The following is a 20,641-nucleotide window of genomic DNA, read 5'->3' on the forward strand; positions in this document are numbered from 1 at the left end:
CAGCGAGGCCCACCCCGGCCTGGCCCGGCCGCTCGGGTGCGGGGCGGAGCCTGTGGGCGGCGGCGTGCGCGCCCCGCCCGGCCCGGAGGCGGGAGCAGAAGCGAGAGCGCGCGGCGGAGTCGGGGTGCGCGGCCGGGGGGCGCCGAGCGGCGAAGGCGGTGCGCGCCATGGAGTCGGGCCCCGACGACTTCGAGCTCAACGGCGAGCTGCACCCGGGCTCCCCCGGCTTCCCGGACGCCTCGGTAAGCCCCCCGCCGTCCCCGGGCCCCGCGCGCTGTGTGACCTTGGGCCGGCGGCCGCCCTCGCTGGGCCCCGCGCGCCGGCGCCTCCCGCGGGCACCTGTGGCGCGGCGGGGGGGGGCGCGCCCGGGACCCTCCGCACTGCGGGCTGGCGAGGCGGGGCCGCCCGCCGCCTCCCTCGCCCCTGCCCCCGGGCGCCAGCCGCTGGCCGGCCCTGGGGGGCCCCGCGCCGGGAACGCGCCCCGCAGCGCCCGCGCCTGGTTGCGCGCCGGCCCGAGGACACCCGGCGGCGCCGCTGCTCGCTGCGCGGCCGCCCCCGCAGCCCCCGGCCCCTTCTCCGCCCTCTCTCCCGCCGCGCCCCCTCGCCCCCTTCCCCTGCCCACCTCCGCATCTCCGCCAAGACCCCCCTCCCCCAGCTCTGGGGCCCCGGGGTAGGGGGAGAGCCGGCGTCACAGCCTCCTGGGCTCCAGGCCAGCAGCGGGCAGACGGCTACGTCACCTCGCGGCCACCACACAGTCTGATAGGCGCCCTCGGGAGGAACCTGAGGCTGCTCGGGCCCCTGCCCCGCGCACGTGCCCGGGTGGGGGGTCCCGGGCTCCCCCCAGGCCGGCACGTCCTTCACACACTCCTACCCATCCCGCAGCCCGTGTGGTGTCCCCCGTGGGCCCCGGGCCCCGCTTCCTGGGAGGCCCTGCGCGTGGGACAGGCTCTTGGCAGTGGACCCCACCCCACCTTCCCGCACCCCGGGGGGGCTGCTCTCCAGGTTCATCGCCCTTAGGGCCAAACGCTCAGGAAGCACCTGGAGGGACGGGCCCGTTCCCGGGCAGCCCGGGGACCTGTTCACTTTGGCCAGGCGTTCATTTTCTGGCTTCCCAGCTTGGGGACCTCCAAGATGGGGGGCCTCTTGGGATTTCCCTGGGTATCCCAGACGGTGGGTGAAACTGACACTGCCCGGGATGTCAGGGCCAGCTGGCAGGAGCGGTGCCCGGTTCCGGCCCACGCCGGGGTGCCAGGTGATGTGCCCGGGGAGCATGGCACGGAAGGCCTGTGGGCTGTGGACGCTGGCCTGGCTCGCCAGGTCACGTGGGACTGAGTCCCAGTGGCAGAGCTGAGGAGGCCGAGGACTGAGCCAGCAGCCACCACCAGGCGTGTGCTCCAGGAGCCCAGCCTGGGGACAATCGGGGCCGTGCGGGTGGGGGCGGCTGTGTGACCTTGGGGAGGTGGTTTCCCGTTTCTGCGCCTCCTTGGGGGCTCTCAGCCCTGCCCTTCCCTGCTCGCCTCACAGGGAAGTGGGAGAGGCCAGCCTGGGACCGGAAGGTGGGCAGGCGCTCCGGGAGGCGCTGGCACCCACCTGGAATGCCCGAGTCTCTCGGCCGCTCAGCCCAGGGGAGGCCATGGGTCGTGTTTGTCCTGGGATCGTTGCATGGGTTTCAGGGACCAGATGGGGGTGAGGCACGGGCCCACCCCACCGAGCCCACGTTCTGAGAGTAGAGTGAGCCCAGACAGGGACTGGAGACTCCAAGGCAAAAAGGGCACAATTCCCAGAGGGCGGGCCTTGCTGGGGGGTGGGAGTAGGGGTCAGGGAAGGCTTCCTGCAGGCGGTGGCAGGCACTGGAGCTGGGCCCGGAAGGAGTTGGTGTCTGGCCCTCTGAGATGTGTGGAAGGGCATCCCAGGCAGAGGGAACAGCAAGCATGGAAGCTCAGAGGCAGGAGCCACTCGCAGCTGCAGAGCTGGGTCCGAGCTGGGCAAGTGTAAGTCAGGCTGGATGGAAGCGGCCTCGTGAGGGCCGGACCACAGGTCTGGCGGGCTGCGGGGGCCGAGGCTGGGCTGTGACTGGCCGAGAGACGAGGGCTGCGTGGAGGGGAGCCTGTTTTCCCAGACAGAGCTGGGGAATGCGTGGAGGGCCTGCAGTCAGTGGCCAGGGTGGGTTGCAGAGGTGTCCTGGAGAGGCTGGCCTCAGAGGTCGCCCTGCATGCACGGCTGGGGGCCCAGGTGTGCCGAGTTCCCCAGCTCCTTCCCCCTGCCCCCACCTCGGCATCCTGCCGTGTCATTTTCTTGGGTACCTCGTCTAACCACTGTCCCTCAGCGTCACGTCTGTAAAATGGGGGTGTGGATTAAATGGGCCGATAGTACGTTATAAATATTTATAATATATCTTATTTATACGTAAGTGAAGTGTTTGAAGCAGGACCCAGTATGCAGCATTATCGTTATTATTATTAACACTAATTATTTTAAGTGGATATCTATTTTTTTAAGGTTTGTTTTATTTATTTATTGCCCTTTCCCCCCTCCGTTTGGGCTCGCTGTCTGTGCTCCCTGTTTGTTGGTTGTGTGCTCTCTGTGTCTGCTCATTTTCTCTTTAGGAGACCCTGGGAGCTGAACCCAGAACCTCCCATGTGGGAGAGAGGCACTCAAGTCGCTTGAGCCACTTCCACTCCCTGCTCTGTGATGTCTCTCATTGTGTTTCCTCTTTGTGTCTCCTTGTTACGTCATCTTGTGTCAGCTCTAGGTGCCAGCCTGTGGGTCAGCTTGCTGTCTTGCTCGTCTTCTCTAGGAGGCACCAGTAACTGAACCTGGGGCCTCGCGTGTGGTAGGCGGGCGCCCACATACTTGAGCCACACCTGCTTCCCTGGATATCTTTTAAAAGGAAGCTTCTAATGCCCCTTGGCTAGGCATAGAAAGTTCAAAACAAAACAGTGACAGCCCAGCTGTGGGATTCCGTGTGAACAGGTTCCTTCCTGCCTGCTAGGACCTTGCTTTCCAGGGCATGCTGGCCTGGACGGTGATTCGGAGAGGGCCACCCTGTCCCCTGGGGTGAACCCTGCTGGAGAGGGAGCCCCCTCCCCGGCCTCGCAGGCTCCTCGGGAGGCTGAGCCTCAGGCCTGCGTGAGCGGCGGGTGGGGGCCGTCCCAGGTCCCAGCCTGGCCGCCAGCATTGGGGCTGGGAGGGGGTGGGCCGCCCGCCTGCCAGGAGGAGGAAGTCCCCCCTTGGCCGTTTCTGCTTTCCCGGGGGGGCCCCGGGCTGGAGGCTCCTGGCCGCGTCCCGAGAGGCACCTTGGCGCGGTGTCCTCGCGCGCGGGGTCCCTCCCGGCCAGTGCTGAGCCGGCAGGAAGCGGGCCAGGCGCAGCCCGCACGGGCCCACGGTGGCAGGGTGTCCCCGCCGTCCCCGCCGGCGCTTCCTGCTGCCTGAGTGGGTGGCATTTCCTGCCGGGACGGGCCCCCCGCCCCCTGCCGCCGTGCGACCACGGCGAGGCCCGGCCCCCCGGGGCTGGTCCCCGTGCCGGGGTGGGGTGCTGGGCTGCGTGCCCGCCGCGTGCCCTCTGCTTCTGCATCTGGGACGCCGAGGCCCCTGCCAGCTCCCCGCTCGGTGGCCCACCCCTGGAGGGGCCCGGCCCCTGCCCGCCTCCGGCTGAGCCGAGGGGGGTCCCTGGGGCTGGCTAGGTTCAGGCCGCCTGCAGCGGTCTAGAGTGGGGACCCGCCCCCCGTCCCAGGCAGTCCACGAGGGGCAGTGGCCAATGCCATGGAGACCCATTCTGGGTCCCGTGCCCCACCCCCATGTGGCTCTGAGTCCCAGGCTTGCCCCTTCTTTTCCTTGTTGCTCATTTCTTCATTTTAAGAATGATCCCCGAAGAAGCACAGTGTGTGGGAGGGAGGGTCTCTCGGTGGTGGGAGCCGCTGCAAGCGCGGGAAGCAACGTCCCAGCCTGCCACCCTCCCAGGGGCCATGGGGCCCCCCGGCCCGTCTCCAGGAGACGCCTAGAGCACGTCTGCATCACTCTGGGATCCCCGCCTGTGCGAGCTCATTTGGTCCTCACAGCAGCCCTGCGGCTGTCCGTTCTACAGATGGGGAAACTGAGGCACAGTCTTCCAGCCCTCCGGGGGTACAGCTGGGTGGCAGGGATGCTAGAGGAGGGGGTGCCCGGTGCCCCCAGCCCAGCTCCCGGCAGGCACAGGTCTTCTGTGGTGGGCGACAGATGGAGATAACCATATTTGTTGGGGTGCCTTTGTCCTCGGGGGGTGTCCGGGGGTCTGACTGGGTGGGAGGGAGCCAGTCTTGGGGAAGCCCCCTGGGTCGTGCAGGGAGCTTTGGCCTTCAGCCCGTCCTGTTCTCAGGGGCAGCTCGAGGGCCTGCCAGGGCAGGTGGGCAGGGAGCCGAGGGGCCCAGCCCCACCCCAGGGACTGCCGGGGCCCGACTGGGGGCACTGGCCCCTGAGCCTCCCCCCTTCCGGACCCCCGGCAGGGGACCGGAGCCCCTGCTGCTCAGCAGCAGACCTGGGTTCAAATCCTGCTCCTGTCTAAGCCTTCCCCCCGCCCGGCCAAGAGTGTACCAGCGTGGGCCCCGGGACCAGCCCCCGCCTGCAGGCCAGGGACAGCGGCTCCCGGAGCTCCTGGGAATCCGGGGGGCACCTGGCATGCCTCTGACGTTCCTTCCTGGCTTTTAGGGGGAAAGTCCACTGCCCCAGTGCCACTCACCCCGGCTCCAGGGACGCTGTTGAAGTTTCTGGAAACCCCCCTCTTCGGGGGCACATTAGCTCAGCCGTCAGTTTCCTGCCCTGCCTGGTCACCACAGAGGCGGGGCGGGCAGCCGTCCCACGGCGTCCCCCGAGACCTGCAGCCGCCCCCAGACCCCTCTGGCCCGGTCCGGACCGTGAGCCTTGGCGGGGCGGGACTCTCCCGGGCGGTCAGCTTCTCGGAGCGGAGCTGACAGCCCTCCCCAGGAGGCCACTGCCTGGGCCTCGCAGCCCCTCCTGCCCCCGGCGCTGCCCGCCCTGCCGGGGCACCCCCCGGGCAGCCTCCCGGCCCGCCCTCAGCCTCCGGCTGCTCCCTGGCCCCGCTCCTCGAGGCCGTGCCCTGGTCAGGCCGAGGCTTTGGGGCAGGCAGGGTCAACTGGGATGGACAGATGGGGAAACCAAGGCCAGGAGCGGGAAAGCATGCTGTAGAGACCACACAGCAAGGGGTGCGAGAAGCCGGGGCTCGAGCTGAGGGTGTCCCCACCAAGCCCTATCCTTATCGCCGCCAGGGCGGGCAGGAAGCAGATGGCCGAGTGGGCAGGAAGTGCCTTTTTTTTTTTTGCTCGTCGTCTGCTTGTTTTTTCTTTAGGAGGCACTAGAAACCGAACCCAGGACCTCCCTTGTGGGAGGGGGATGCTCAACTGCTCGAGCCACATCTGCCCCCTGCTCTTTTATTTTATTTTTTTCTTTGTTTGCTCATTGCTCGTTGTTTTTGTTTTTTTTTCTCGATGCCTGCTCATAGTTTGTCTTCTTTAGGAGGCACCAGGAACCGAACTTGGGGCCTCCCATGTGGGAGGCAGGTGCTCATCCTGTGCCCAGGAAGTACCTTTCATGGGGAGTGAGTTTGGTGGCCTTTACCTGTCATCTGGGCCTGGGAACCGTGGCCTTACACCCCAGAATATTCAGGCATGTGCTCCCACGGCCCGTGGCCTGCACCAGAGACCAAGGCCCAGTGGCAGGCGGGCTGGGGCCAGGACTGGAGGCTTTCCCGGGTTTGGTAACTTCCAGCCGAGTGAATTTCTACTCTACAAAGTAAATCGCCCGGAAGCTAAGCCAGCAGCACTGTTCCCAGCCCACCCCCACGGCTCCAGGACCTGTGGTATTAGCCTCCAGCCCTTCTGTAGCCCCCAGACCTGGTTTCAAATCCCTTGCTAGGAGTCTCTGGACAAGAGGCGTCCCCTTTTGGAGCCTCAGTTTACTCCTTTTTTTTTTTTTTTTTTTAATTTATTTTATTTATCCCCGCTTCATTGTTTGCACTCACTCTCTGCTCTTTATTCATCTTCTTTTTAGGAGGTGCTGGGAACTGAACCCGGGGTCTCCTGTGTGGGATGGAGACACCCAATTGTTTTGTCTGTCATTGTGTTTCCTCGCTGTGTCTCTTGGTTGTGCCATCTTGCTGCTTCATCTTGTCCCATCAGCTCGCCTCACCAGCTCGCTGTCTTGCTCCTTTAAGAGGCACTGGAAATCGAACCCAGGACCTCCTATGTGGTAGGCAGGAGCCCAGCTGTTTGAGCCAAATCCCCTTCCCAGTTTATCCCTGTTAAGGTGGGAGTACAAACACCGGCAGCCTTCCTGGAGGAGGGCTCAACTTAATTGAAGGGGAGAGTTAGCTGGAGGCCGGCCTGGGGGTGGGGGCGGACACCCAAGACGGAAGGCGTCCTCAGGGGCAGGGCTCCCGGCGGCTGTGGGGAGGGCAGGGCACAGCTGAGCCCTGCTGCTGCTGCTTAGTCACGGGTTTATTGGAATGCACCACAGGAGCACGGTGCACGCGCCTTTAAAATGTTTACGCACTGCAGGAGAACTCAGCGTCAGAAGTGCTTCTCGGAGCAGACGTGGCTGAAGCAGTTGAGCGTCTGCTTCCCACATGGGAGGGCCCACGTTCTGTTCCTGGTGCCGCCTAAAAAAAAACCAAACAGCAGGCAAGCAAACAAAAAACCAGCTCGGGAGCCGGTATGGCCCAGTGGTTGAGCGCCGGCTTCCCACCTACGAGGTCCTGGGTTCAATTCCCGGCCCCAGTACCTAAAAAAAAAAAAAAAGTGATTCTTCCACCTACCCGGAGGCCACCACTTTCCCTGCCTTTGGAATTTCCAACCAAGTGGATCTCCTCCTTAAAGAAGCAGATGGCACAGAGGCCACGCCAGGTTATTGGAATGTGCAAGCACCAGAGGCCGGAGGGCAGCCTGTGTGTGTCCCGTCTTGTTGACATTCCATAAAAGCACAGAAAACACACATCAGCCTGTTCTGCTACTTCAGCATCAGTGGCCTTGCTTTTTTTCTCAGATTGTGTGTGTGTGTGTGTAAACCTATTTTGTTGGGCACTGTATGCATATAACACAAAATTTCCCACCTTAATAATTAATGCTACAGCTGGTAGCATTAATTACATTCCCAGTGCTGCCGTCACCGCCCCCCCCCCCGTTACTAAACTGTCCCCACGATTCCTAACAGAAGCCCCACACCCATTAAGCGCCAACACCCCGTTCTCCCTGCCAGCCCCTCGAATCTACTTGCTGTGTCTTAGGAATTTGCTGGTTCTAGGTGTTTCCTGTAAGTGGATGGTACAAAATCTGCCCCTTTGGGTCTGACTTATTTCACCGTACACGCTGTCTTGGCGGTTCCTCCAGGCCGCAGCAGAAGGCCTGCTTTTCTCGGCTGTGGAGAGCCCAGCCTGGGGCAGGCAGGGGCAGCCGGCCAGCGCCCGTGCTCGCCCGCCTGGGCCCTCTTTGTTTCAGGCCTGCCGGGCCTCGGGCCTCCTGCATCTTTCATGAGTCAGGAAACTGGATCTCACACGGTGGCCCCGGGGGAGGGGGGACAAGCGTCAGGGCCGGGTTCCCGCCGCTGGCTCCGCGTGAGTGACCGCCCCAGGGAGCCTGAGGTCCTGCGCCTGGAAGGGCCTGCCTGGCTGGGGAGGGGCCGGGCTCGCGGCAGCTGGGGGAGGGCAGGGTGACTCAGGAGCAGGCGGCTTCGGCCGGCCACCGAGAGGCCAACTTCATCACAGAAGGGAGGCCAGCGGACACGGTGGCCCAGCCCTGACCTTCGTGGCAGGAATCCTGGCCTCAGCTTTTCCCTCCTTTCTGTTTCCTTCCTCCACAAGAGGGGTGGCGTGCCCTGTCAGGGGAAATCCTGGCAGGCTTCCTGGAGGCAGGGGCCTTGTGACCTGCAGGGCACCTGGCAGACAGGGCAGTGCACGGGAATCTGCCAAGGTGATTTTGGTGTTGGGCGTGGACTGGGCGGCATGGCCTCGGGGACAGGTGGGAGATGGCCCTGGGCAGGACTCGGACCCGCCTCGGGGGTCTGGAGAGCTGGGCTCAGGAGAGGGCCGGCTGCCCAGTGCAAGGGAGGGAGAAGATACCAGAACTTGTGTTTCAGGTTTTCTCACCTAAAAATCAGGAACAAAGCTAAGCCAGCGGCGGCGTATTAATCGAGCACCGACTGTGTGCCGGCTGGGCTCTGGGTGCCTCGTGTCTCGGAGCGACTGGTCACCCGGTGAGACGGGTGGCCCGCTGGGCAGAGCGCGGCGCCGAGGCGGCCGCGGCCGGGGGTAGGGGAGCAGAGGCAGGGCTGGGGCAAAGGCTGGGGCGGTGGGCTACCCACCCCAGCAGGTGAACGTTGACCAGCTCCGGCCACCCCCTCTCCCTTCCCTGCCCTGCCACCTGCCACGGGGTGGCACGGTTGGGAGGGAGGCGTCCAGGGCGTTCAGCTGTGGCCTCTGGTGCCCCCCCCCCCCCCGCGGCGGCAGGGCCTGGGGAGGGCTGGTGGTGACGCTCTGTGTCCCTCCTCCTCCGTGATTGTCCCTGGGCAAGGTGACACAGGCCCCTCACGGCTTCCTCCTCCGGTCACGGGCGCGTGTGCCCTGAGTGCGTCCCCCGCGCCTGTGCCTGCGGGGCCCCGCTCGGCCCGGCCCTGGAGCTCCCGGGGCGCCCGTGCCGGGTGCTGACCCCTGCCTGCTCCCGCAGCTGCCGCCCAGGGGCTGGAGGAGCCGCACCATCAACGTGAACCACTACGCCAACAAGAAGAGCGCGGCCGAGAGCATGCTGGACATCGCGCTGCTGATGGCCAACGCCTCCCAGCTCAAGGCCGTCATCGATCAGAGCCCCTCCTTCACCTTCTTCGTGCCCCTCATCGTCCTCATCTCCATCTCCCTCGTGCTGCAGATCGGCGTGGGCGTGCTGCTCATCTTCCTGGGTACGTGCCTCGCTCCGCCCCTGCGGGTGGCTGGGGTCTCCTTGCATGCCCCCCAGGACGGGGCGCTCACTGCCTGCCGGGCAGCCCGGGGGTTCCGTGTGTGCGCCGTGACGTCGGGGGTCGTCGTCGGCTGGTCCCAGGCTGTGCGGGGCCTCAGGCCCCTCCTGAGACGGCGCCCCAGCCCCTCCTCCCTCTGCGGACAGGGTCCAGGGCTTGGCTTCTGACTCCGGCCCCTGGGACCCCCCCCTCTGAGATCTCCTTCCTTCCTCCCGCCCCATACGGAAAATACTGTAAACCTACTGAGTTAACATTTATCGAGCGCCCACTGCGTACCGTCTGATCCTGGCAGGAACTCCACGAGGCAGGTGCCGGCATCTTCCCCTCTTCCGGGGTGGAACTGAGGCTAAGCCCTGCCTCGGGAGAGGCGCCGCAGCCTGGGTTGGGGCAGCCGGCTCTGCCCCGATGGGAAACTCCAGCAGGTCTGAGCCACATGGGCGGCCGGGGCAGGGGCACCTCTGGGCGAAGGGGCCTTTGGACCCCAGGGTCTCCTCTGTGGGGGGGGGCTGTGGTTGCTGCCCCACCCAGGGCTGCCCTCAGGACGACGAGAAAGCCTCTTCCCTTGTCCATTTGTTTGCGTTCAGCGATTTTATTTTTCAGCCTTCCAAATCAACTTTCTTTAAACTCAGCATGCTTAGGAACGTGCCGTGCAAATAACAAGGTCAAGGCAATGCTCTGTGCGTGCCAGTCCTCCCACCACGGGGCTTCGTTAAGGATTTCTGTTTGCGAGTGTGCTTTTTAAGATTAGGTTGTGGTTAGGGTTGACATAGTGGAGAAGTCTGGCCGTACCCACCCTCCCCTTGCCAGCTCTCGGTCGTTCCTGGCCCACGCTCGGAGGGGGTTTTGCCTTCAGCTGTCAACTTCTCCTCTCGCTCCCTCCCCTTCCCTGGCCCAGAGCTGGTCATCCTCACGTCGCGCCTGCTTCCCGCTCACGCCTCGCCCGCCTCGGCTCGCCTCTGCTCCCGGCCACGCGGGCCCTCTGGGCGGCCGGGAGCCCTGGGCGGACCTGCGGGCCACGCTCGCCAGGTGGCACGCGTGCAGGTGTGTGGCGGGCGGTTGCCGGGCGCCAGCCGTGTGCTGGGCACCCGTGCGGGCCCTGGGGACACAGATGGGGTGGACGGCCAGCCCGGCCCCCTGTCCCCACAGACCTGACATTCCGGTGGGGGTGGGAGGTGGGGATGCACGCTCTGAAAAACAGGGAGGGTGGGGGCTGCATTGCCTGGGCAGGGACGGGGTGACAGCTCTGGGAAGAGGGCTCCAGGCCGCGCCAAGGCCCCGAGACGGGAGCACTGGTCCTGCACCATCGAGCCCCGCAGTCCTGTTGGGCACGGAGACATGGACGCAATGGGGACAAGCCAGGCTGACTGGGGCTCTGGAGACCCTGAGGACGCGCCTGGCCTGGCCTGAGCGGTCGGAAAGGCTCTCGAGAGGGAGATAGGAGGCATCGCGTGCCAGCTCGCGGGCAGGGTGGGCGAGGGCCGGCGGCCTGGCTGGGCGCCCAGGGCCGGTCAGGTCAGCTGCCACCCACAGGCCTCTGCCTCTTCTCCGCAGAGACCCTGTCCCCTGCGTGGGACACCCGCCCTGCCTGGCACGTCTGCTCTGTGCTCTCACTGTGTCCGGCCACTCAGCCTCCTTGAGCACCTACTGTGTGCTGGCACCCTGCTCCACCCTTCCCAGCCTCCGAGGGGCTCGCCGCCGAAGGGGGGGATGAGCAAGGCCAAGAAAGAAGCACCAGGATGTCCCCGACACCACGGAACTACACTTGGAGGTGGTTAAGATGGGACGTGTTCTGTTGTACGTTGTTTACCAGAACAGAGGTTTAAAGACGGAAAGAGGGGAGCGGACATAGCTCAGGGGTTGAGCACCTGCTTCCCGTGTACGAGGTCCCGGGTTCAATCCCTGGTACCTCCTTTTAAAAAAAAAAAGTGAAGAAGGGAGAGAGGAAATGGAAAAGAAGGAAACGAAGACAGGAAGGAAGGAAAAAGGAAGACAGACAAACAGAAGGGGAGGGAGGGAGGCCTCCCAGGAGCCCCAGCCGATGGGGTCGATTGGGATGATGATCCACACGGAGGAGAGGGATGTGCCCACGGCCCTAGGGCCGGGCAGTGGGGGGTCCAGGGCCATGTGCTCAGAGTGCACGTCCAGCCCCCGCGTGTGCCGCCCCGAGCCGGGGCAGGGGTGCCTGGCCACGTGGAGACGGTGACGGCCGTGAGCCTGGCCCGCCGCCAGGCTGCCCCCTGCACCCCAGCCCCATTTTACAGGGGAGAGACTCAGGGTCAGAGCCAGTCACGGTGGACCTGAGATTCACACCCAGGCCGGGCAGGGAGGTGGCATTTACAAGAGAGCCGTGTTCTCTACTGGGTCCCCGCATGTCAGAGGTGGAGGGCCAAGGCCCCCTTTGCAGCTGGTTCTGTGTCCTTTTTCATCCATGCGGGTGGTGCTCCTGTCAAGGCAGTTCTTTTGAAAGTGCCGTGGGTTTCCTGGGAGTCATATGGGGTTCCCGGCACAATGCAGAAGCCGTGTCCTCGCCTCTCTCTGCGATAAGCCCTTCTGGGCCTTGGGTTCTGTTCGAGGCCCCAGAGGGAGGTGCCTTGACGGGTCGTAGTGGCCCGGCCTCAGCAGGGAGGGTCTAGGCTCTGGAGTCTCCAGGTCTTTCCAGAGGGTTCCGCGAGGCAAGCCGGGCCCTTCCGGGCTGGTGCCCCGCGCGTCTTCTCTGCTGAGCCCTCGCTGCACCTGCCGCGAGCTGGACACCGCTGCGGGGGCCACAGGCCCCTGGGGGGAGGCCGGCGCCGTTCCCCCTTTCGTTCAGGAGCTTCGCAGTCAGCAGGTGTGTGAGGCTGGGCCCTCCCTGCCGGGCAGAGCAGGCGCCCGGCAGCCCTGCCTCTGCTGACCAAAACCCAAATTGTAGGCTGTAGCCGCCAGCAGCCCGCTCTTCCCAAAACTAAATAAGCAGCGTCACCTCCGCTTCCTGGGATGGACAGAGGGACCGCGGGGAGGGTGGGGCCTGCGGGGGCTCCCGGGAAGCTGCCCAGACCCACCCGAAGCCACCGGCCCGTCTGTCCTTCCACGTCCTTCCCAGGCACCCGCCTCAGCCGGCAGGCAGCCTGGAGAGGGCCTCCTGACCACCTTTTTTTTAAAAAAGATTTATTTCTCCCCTCCATTCCCCCGCCTGTTGTTTGTGCTTGCTGTCTGCTCTCTGTGTCTATTCGTTGTGTGCTTGTTGTCTCTTTTAGGACGCACCAGGGGCTGAACCCAGGACCTCCCACATGGGAGGGAGGCACCTAATTGCTTGAACCACTCTGCTCCCTGCTGGTTTTGTCTTTCCTTGTGTCTCCTTGTTGTCTCCTCTCTGCGCTCTCTTGTCACGACAGCTTGCCACACCAGCCCGTCACTTCAGCCCACTGTCCGCTCATTTTTTAGGAGACACTGAGACCCGAACCCGGGACCTCCCGTGTGGTAGGCGGGTGCCTGAATGCTTGAGCCACGTCCGCTCCCCTCCTGACCTCTTTACAGACGGTCATTATTAGACTCCCCGCCTGCTCGTTCCTGGTGCCCTTCAGCCCCGTGCGGGCGGGGCCTGCGCCCTCACGTCTTCCTTGGCTGTGGGACACGCACCACGCTCGCGCACAGCCAGGGCCCACTGCCAACCCTCCTTTTGTTTTAAGTACCGGGGCCAGAGATTGAACCCCCAACCTCGTATGTGGGAAGCCGGCGCTCAGTCGCTGAGCTACCTTGGCGCCCTGGTGTTGGTTTTTTTGTGTGTTTTTAGGAGGCACTGGGGACCGAACCCAGGACCTCCCATGTGGGAAGCAGGCGCTCAACTGCTGGAGCCACATCCGCTCCCAGCCGACCCCATTCGATAGCGGAGGAGACGGGGGTGGGTGTGGAAAAAACTTGCCTGGGTCACACGCAGCGTGTGTGCGGGGCTGGGGGCCGACCCAGCGGGTGTCGGAGAGAAGGTGGTCCTGGCTGGCAGCTCCTGCCTCAGTTCCACTACCTGGTGCCCAGCACGGCTTTTCTTTCCTTAAAACCAAAAAAGAAAAGAAACCTTTCCTGGTGTATGCACTTGCTCTGTAAGTAATTTGGAAAGAGCGAAAATGAGTACAAGGGTCCAAAAGGCCCCCAGGTCCTCCTAAGAGACCCCACCCCACTCCACAGAGGGTGAGTTGGAAGGAGCCTTGGGTGAAGTCGCCCGAGTCCTTGCTAGTGACGGTGGCAGCAGAATTCCCTCTTGAGCCCACGCTGCTTCCCAGTGTGGGATCTGTTGTGTATTTTTTTTTAATAAGTCATCTTTTTTTTTTTTTTTTATCTCTCCCCACCCCTTTGTCGATTGGCACTTGCTGGATCTGTTTGTCTTCTTTGTTTCTTAAGAGGTACCTGGATCTGAACCCAGGACCTCCGATGCGGGAGGAAAGTGCCTAATCACTTGAGTCACCTCCACTCCCTGCTTTGTTGTGTCTCTCATTATGTTTTTCCTCCCCATGACTCTTGTTGTGTCATCTTGTTGCATCAGCTGCCCCTTGCACCAGCTTGCTGTCTTCTTTAGGAGGCCCTGGGAACCTCTGCTCCCTGCTTTGTTGTGTCTCATTATGTTTTTCTTCTTGTGTCTCCTGTTGCATCAGCTTGCTGACCTGCCAGTCACGCCAGCTTGCTATCTTGGTTGTCTTCTTTCGGAGGCACCAGGAACCAAACCCGGGACCTCCCCTGTGGTAGGCAGGAGCCCTATTGCTTGAGCCACATCCGCTTCCTGGAATCCATTTTTTGTTGTTTTTATTAGAGCAGTTGTAGGTTTACAGATAAATTGTGCAGACAGTACAGAGTTCCTTTACACATAGCGCACACTCGTTGCCCTATTAATACTTTGCTTCAGTGTGGTACCTTTCTTAAAATCGATGAGCCGATATTATTATAGTTATACTATGAACCACAGCCCACACTTTACGTTAGAGCGCGCTCTTTGAGCTGTACAATTCTGTGGGGTTTTTGAAGGTTTTTATCTGGTCACCTAGATGCGTTTGAACTACTCTCGATTACGCAGTTCAGCAGGGTTCAGCAGGGTGACGACGTTGCGTGTTTTGTTACCACCGCCGCCCGCGACCCAGGCAGGCTGGGGATGTGTGCTCCTGCGGGCAGGCTCCTGCTTTCTCCCCCGCCGTGGGGCGGACCCTTTCCTCCTGTCCTCACTGCCGTGCGTTCCCTGTCTGTGTACTCACCGGGGCACGCCGCTCGTGACCGCGGGCAGCCCAGGGGAGGGCGTTGGTTAGGAGCGGGGACGTGCTCTGCGTCTCATCCCAGCTCCACCTCTTCCTGACTCTGAGACCTCAGACACGTTACTCTTTGTGCCTCAGTCTCCCCAGCGTAGGTGTAATGGTGGAACCTCGGGCGACCAAGAAGATTAAAAGCTGAACGTGCATAAGGTGCTGAGGAAAAGCACTCAGCGTACTGGCTCCACACGTTACGGCTTAAAAACCAAACCCCGAGAGTGAGGAGTCACTGCTTTACGCAGACAAGGTTCAGTTTGGGGTGATTAAAATCTCCTGGAAACAGGTAGTGGTGAAAGTTGCACAATATTGTTAACGCATTATACTTAATGTCGCAGAATTACCCGCTTAAAAATGGATGAAGTGATTTTTATGTTGTGTATGTTTTCCTGCAATTAAACATTTTTTAACAACAAACCTGGACCTTGGAGCCAGGCAGACCTGGGCTGACCCCCAGCACTCGCCTTGAGCTTGGCGACTCGGCCGCTTGCCCTCCCTGAGCGCCAGCTTCCCACTAAGGGAGCGGGGCTCCAGACGCCGTCTCCCGGCAGGCCGTGAGGCTCAGGGACAACGCGGTTGTCCAAGCAGGGACACCATTGTCGGATGTCCTTTCCTCCATGGGGCAAAAGGCATAAAGAGGCAGTGGCGGGCCCCGTAAGCTCCGCACGGCACAGCACGACGTGACGCCACCTGGGGAGGAGTGCTGGGTCATCCCACGCGGTCCTGGTGCTGGCGTGAGAATCTCCAGGCACAGCTCCGGACAGCCCTTCCCGGCCTCCCCGTCGACCCCCCGCTCACCCTCTCTTCTCTCACCCGCCCACAGTCAAGTACGACCTGAATAACCCTGCGAAGCACGCCAAGCTGGACTTCCTCAACAACCTCGCCACGGGCCTGGTGTTCATCATCGTCGTTGTGAACATCTTCATCACGGCCTTCGGCGTCCAGAAGCCCGTGGTCCACCTGGCGCCGCAGCTGTAGGGGGGACGAGGTGAGTCGTGCGGCGCGGAGCCTCTCCCGCTGTGCGGGCCGGGCTTTCCCGCTCATCCTCTTGTCGTCTTAATAGAATGTGAGAGGGAATACCTTTAGGCATAGTGTTTAAGTTACTGGGTATCAAGAGAAGGGAACATCGCCAGGGACTTGCATCTCTTCTGGGGAAAGTGTTAGTGCATTTTCGGTTGTATGCTGGACATCGTGTTAGGCAGAAGCTCAGCTGTGTTATTGTTGTCTTTATTTGGAGATTATGTATGGTTTAAGGAGCTGTGTATGGATGTCTTTCCTGAGCTGAGGGTGACCATGGGTACCCTCTGTTCACACCTGGGGCTGTATGTGAGCCGACCACCCAGTGTCCAATAGGCATGGTCAAATAAAAAGTGTTTTGGACCTGCCATTTGAAAATCACTGCCTAAGCACACTCTCAGCCTCTGGGGGAGGCAGGGCGGAAAGATGTCATTTCAGCTCAGAGAAGCTGAGAATCTTGCCCAAGGACACATAGCATGGGAGTGGGACTTGCAATGAGTTTTATGAGACTTTCACAGCCACTTGGTGGCTTTTTATAAGCCCGGCCAGGGCCAGGGCAGGGGCGGGGGAGACTGGGGAGGCTCAGAGACACACAGCCCATCAGGAAGCACGTCCCACAGCCAGTGGCAGGAGCAGAATAAGGTCAGTCGAGATGAGAACTCCCTGCATCACCATTTGGACCCATCCTGCAACTTGTGGACGGCGTGTGGGTGCTGGGGGTGGGGAGTGTTTGTCCAGCCTCTGGAGGCAACGTGGTGAGATCTCTGTGAACCACGCAATCACACGGGCTTGAGCCCGGCGAGTCGCAGCTCGGGTCCTGTCCACAGATGACCTCATGCCCGCACAGACTGCCGCAGGCTGGCGGGGTCCGTCAGGCCCATCAGGGGCTCCCTCACCCGGATCCAGCCGCAGGGCAGTTTCTACGCACAGCACCGCCTGTAAGAGAGAACATGACCCAGAAGTGCCTGAAAGTCAGCGTCGATGGCCAGGTGGCTGGACTCTCGCTGCCTGCAGCCGCGCAGCTGAGGCAGGAGTCCCTGACTCCTGTGGCCTCGGGCTCCCCTCCCCACGTCCCGTGCTGCCCTCCTCTGCCGAGGACACAGCCCTCCTCCCAGGCCCCATCCAGAGTCAGGACGGGAACTCGCCAGGTCTCCCAGCGCCCGGGCTGTGGGCCGGAGGCTGCCCCCTGCCAGGGCCTGCCACCCCGGGTCCCACGTGGTGTCTGATTTGGTGCCCTGCTGCTGGCCACGGTGTCTCGTTAAGCCCACCCCCCGTGGGACCTTCAGGAGGCCCCGTATCAGTCCCTGCTGTGGGCCAGTCGTCACCCCCAGAGAGGAGGTGGCGTCTCATCTGCGCAGGTCAAGAGAGGGCACTGGGCCTGCCGTGACCCGGCCAGCACACGGGGCCGAGCGGGGTTCAGCCGCCTCTGGCCCCCCCTGCCCTGGTGCCCGCAGGACCGCGCTCAGGGGCCCCCAGGGCTGGCGCTGGCCCCACAGTCAGGGCGGCTCCCGCTGCTCGCTGCTGGGCTGCGGGGTCCCAGGCTCGTTGGGTGGGCCGGGGTCAGAGCCCACCACGCTGGGCAGGCCGTCGGCGCCTCGTCTCGCTTAACCCTGACGGTGACCCCGGAGAGCCCCGCTCACCCCATGTCACAGAGGGGAAACTGAGGCTTCGAGAGGGTCTTGGCCTGCCAGGGCCACTGTGACACGAGCTGGCTGCGCCCCAGGGACGCACTGGCCGGGTCGTGGGGCTGGAAGGCCGGCTCCCCCCTGGGGCGGTCAGGTTACGGTGCTGCTCGGTTCCAGGGTTCCTGGCTTGACTCACTTCCCACCGGCCGCGTCCCCGCCTCCCTCGCTCCTGTGGCTCCCGGGTGCTGTTGATGAGGCCTCCAGTGATCGGGAGGAAGACGCCCCCCCCCCGGGTGGGCCCCGGCTTGACGCACGGCCGCGTCCCCACAGGGTCCTTACGGCCCACCCCCCGGAGTGGAGGATGGAGAGCAGGTGTCCTCCGGGGCGCCCCAGGGCGCCACCACAGCTGGCCCTTCTGATTCCCAGGCTGACCCGCGGCCCAGCCGTCCTGAGCTGCTTGGGTGGACGCCCCCACGGAGGCCAGGCCATCGGGCCTGGCCCCAGCCACCCGGGGTACCAGGGCCATCGGGCCTGCACTCAGCTGCCCAGTGTGCCGGGCGAGCTCACGCTTCTCCTCTCCTTTGCAGGATCCTCACGTCTTCCCTGCCTGACCTGCCTGCAACCCGGCCACGTCCAGACGCCCGGAGCCCCCGCGTCCCCGGGACCTCCCGTGGCGTCTCCCGAGCCGCCCAGGGCCCAGCCGGCCTCGCCTGGACTGCACCAGGCTGAGCCGCCTGTGGTCGCCGGGGGCCTTGGGGCTGGCAGCAAGGCCCAGTAGGTCAGAACTGGAGAGCCCCAGAGACCCGTGCTCCCACCTTCAAGCGGGGACCAGAGAGGGCCGTGCCCCGCCTGGAGACACACAGCAAGTCAGTGAGGGCGCCGACGCGCATGGCCAGGGCCGGGCCACCTCCTGGGTGCCTGGTCCTCTGTCTCAGGATATTTCCAGAGGGACAAGGAGAAGCCCCTTCTCCCTCTGCGCCTGCCACCAGCTTCCCAGGCTTCCACGGGGCCTGCCCGAGTCGCCCCCGGCGATTCGATGCCTTCTTCCCGCTTCCTGTCCGTGGGACACGTGACAATCCAGGCCTCCCCTTTGGCGCCAGCCCTGGCTGCTGGGGTGGGGCCTCAGTGCCTTGGCTGTGGCGGCCCCTGGCGGGGGGCCGGGGGCTGGCCTGGGCCCCGAGTGCCGCCCTGCTTGGGGACCCCTGGCCACCCTCCACCAGCAGCGACGGGGCCGAGCCCCCAGCCCCACCCTCCTCGGGGGCCCGAGCCCCTGCTTGTTTTCTAAGCACGAAATGACCAATAAAACTAATGGTCCTCCTCCTCTAGCCACGACCCCGCGTCGTCCACCCCCAGCCTCCCCCCGCCCACCCTGCCCACGCCTGCGCAGCGCCTCCTCCCTCTGACACCCCCCCCAGCTGACAGGGTTCCGGCTGAGAGCGCCTTCTCTGGAGTGCACGGTTGGTGGCAGTGATTTGGCACCTGGCGCCTTCCAGGACACAGGGCTGGGGCAGGGAAGGCGGGAGACCCGACAGTGACTGTCAACACGGGGCTTCCTTTATTCTCTCATTTTCCACTGCAGACTTGCAGGAACGCTGCAAGAACGGCGCAGGAGGTGCTGGCACCCCGTTGCTGCCTGTGCCGACGGCCGATGGCTTCCTGAGCTTGTTTTGTCATTGGCTCGCCCTCTGCCAGAGCTGCTCTGGTGTGTGGGCCCAGAGCCAGCGTGGCCAGCCTCATCCGAGCACCTGTTAGAAATGCAGGTTCTCGGGCCCCGCCGAGTCCAAAATTGGCGCTAGGCCAGCAGTCGGATGAGCAAGCGTGCCGCTGGTGCGCGCCCAGGTCGGAGGATCGCGGGGCTCGCTGCACGCGCCTCCTTACTTTCTGAACCGTTTGCACGTAAATGACAGGTACGATGCACCTTTACCTCCCAACGCTTCAGGGGGATTTTCCTGAAAACGGATCTTCTCTTCCACCCCCACAGTCGGATGACCAAAAGCAGAAAATGAATCTAGACACAGTGCTGTTCTCTGCACTGTGGCCCCGTGCAGGCCCGGCTGCCAAGGCAAACACCGTGCAGTGGGTTAAACCGCCTGAGCTTATCGGCTCCCGGTTTTGGGGCCAGAAGTTGAAAATCGGGGCACCAGTGAGGTGGTGCTTTGTCCCGACGGCTGTGGCACCCGGGGCTGGCTGCTGGTGGGGCCGGGGCCGTGGCCTGTGGCGTGGCAGGCACAGGGTGGCCTGGTCTCGTCTGCTCTGGGGCCCATGGACCCCCGGCTGTTCTCTGGTCCCCCTTCCTGTGTCCAGTATCCTTGGCCCCTCGAGACGTCCGCCCTGGTGGGGCAGGGCCCCCCTTGTCTGGTTTGGGCTCACCTGTACTAACAGCATCTTCAGAGGTCGTCCTTACCAACGGCCCCGCAGGACCAGGGGGTGGGACAGGAGCCAGGCCCCCCATCTGGTGACCTGGGGGCCATCGTTGATGGCGTGGGGGGCGCGCGGGCGCGGCGGCCCCGCCTCTCGATCTCCCACGCAGCAACGCCGGCTGTTGCTCTGGGGAGAACGAAGGGGCCTCTGTTTACGTCTCTTGTGTGGGTCCAGGACAGGGCTGTGGGTCGGGGGGCCCATGGCACTTTACCAGACACCCGATCCCCGGGACAGACCCCCCTTCCGCGGCCCGGGTCCCTGTGCACAGCCAGCGCTGGCTTCCACCCGTCTCCAGCCCCTGACGTCGGCCGACCCCAGGCTCCAGCACCTGTGCCCTTTCCTACTGGGCCTCGAGATCGGGTCCCGTGTCCCAGCCCCCTCCCCTTATTTCCACAGCCTGGAAGGCCCCGAGCAGGAGGCGCCTGGAGGGAGGAGGTTCTGCAGGGCGTGGCCCTGCCCGGTAGTAGTGTCTGCTTTTGACTCAGTGGCCGGCAGGGACATTCCAAGGCCTCAGGGGAGGAGGGAAGCTGGGGCCGAGGAGGGCGGCCCGGGCTGGACCCTGCCGTGGAGAGGCCACACGGGGCCAGGGGCCTCCGGAATCGCTTGTGCCCTCGGCTCTGTTCCAGCTGCTCCAGTGCCTGTGAAGACCAGCGCCGGGAGTGGCCCACCCTGCTGTGGCCCCACCCCAGCTGGAGCCCCCACCCACCCTCCAGGCCCTCCCTCCCACCGTGGGCCCCACCTTCCACAGACCCCTTCTGGCCTCTGCCCCGTTCTCCCCTTGCCCGCCACCCGTCGCAGCTCCATGCACGCGTTCCCTGAGGCTAAGCAGGCTTGCTGAGGTGAGCCCCCTCCACGCTCCTGCGCCTCCAGGCTTTGCCCTGCGCCCCCTCTGCTGGGGCCGAGCCCCCCCTCCCCGGCTCTTGCAGTAGGCGAGTCGCCTGCCACTGGCCCTCTGCCCCCTCCTCCTCCTCCAGGCAGCCCTCCAGAGCCCGAGGCTGGCAAGCAGCCTCCTCGCTTCCCACAGCCCCGCCTCTGACCCTTGCCTCGTCTTCCTTCCCCCTCCGAGATCAGCCTGGCGAGACGGAGGGACTCCAAAACCTCCCCTCTCTTTAGGTGCTCGAGTGTAACGGCGCTCAGCCTAGAGCAGGGGTGCCTAAGCTTTTTTGTTCCCAGACCCCTTTGCCATCCAGGTGAAAACAGACCCCTCCCCAAGTCCACACTGTACTGTGTGTTAATTACTACACAAGAATAATTTTTTTAAAATTTCAACTCAAGCTCACGGACCCCTGGTTAGGAACCCCTGCCCTAGAGAAACCCGCTCTC

The 20,641-nt window shown here is 63.7% G+C and overlaps 1 protein-coding gene across 1 annotated transcript; it reads left to right on the forward strand.

The window, feature by feature from the left end:
- Positions 1-19: 19 nt before the first annotated feature.
- Positions 20-18,222, forward strand: NINJ1 (ninjurin 1). The gene is made up of 4 exons (XM_058301461.2): positions 20-242; positions 8,709-8,937; positions 15,079-15,243; positions 17,485-18,222. The coding sequence occupies exons 1-3, from the start codon at positions 168-170 to the stop codon at positions 15,231-15,233; spliced, it is 459 nt and encodes a 152-aa protein (XP_058157444.1). The 5' UTR covers positions 20-167; the 3' UTR covers positions 15,234-15,243; positions 17,485-18,222.
- Positions 18,223-20,641: the final 2,419 nt, after the last annotated feature.

The sequence above is a fragment of the Dasypus novemcinctus genome, chromosome 8 (assembly GCF_030445035.2).
Source record: "Dasypus novemcinctus isolate mDasNov1 chromosome 8, mDasNov1.1.hap2, whole genome shotgun sequence".
NCBI classification, from domain to species: domain Eukaryota; kingdom Metazoa; phylum Chordata; class Mammalia; order Cingulata; family Dasypodidae; genus Dasypus; species Dasypus novemcinctus.

Bases quoted from the DNA above. Each gene is read 5' to 3' on its own strand.
- NINJ1 (XM_058301461.2), top strand. From the start codon at position 168: ATGGAGTCGGGCCCCGACGACTTCGAGCTCAACGGCGAGCTGCACCCG. The intron at 243-8,708 runs GTAAGCCCCCCG...CTGCTCCCGCAG, and splicing joins CCGGCTTCCCGGACGCCTCG to CTGCCGCCCAGGGGCTGGAG. The intron at 8,938-15,078 runs GTACGTGCCTCG...ACCCGCCCACAG, and splicing joins CGTGCTGCTCATCTTCCTGG to TCAAGTACGACCTGAATAAC.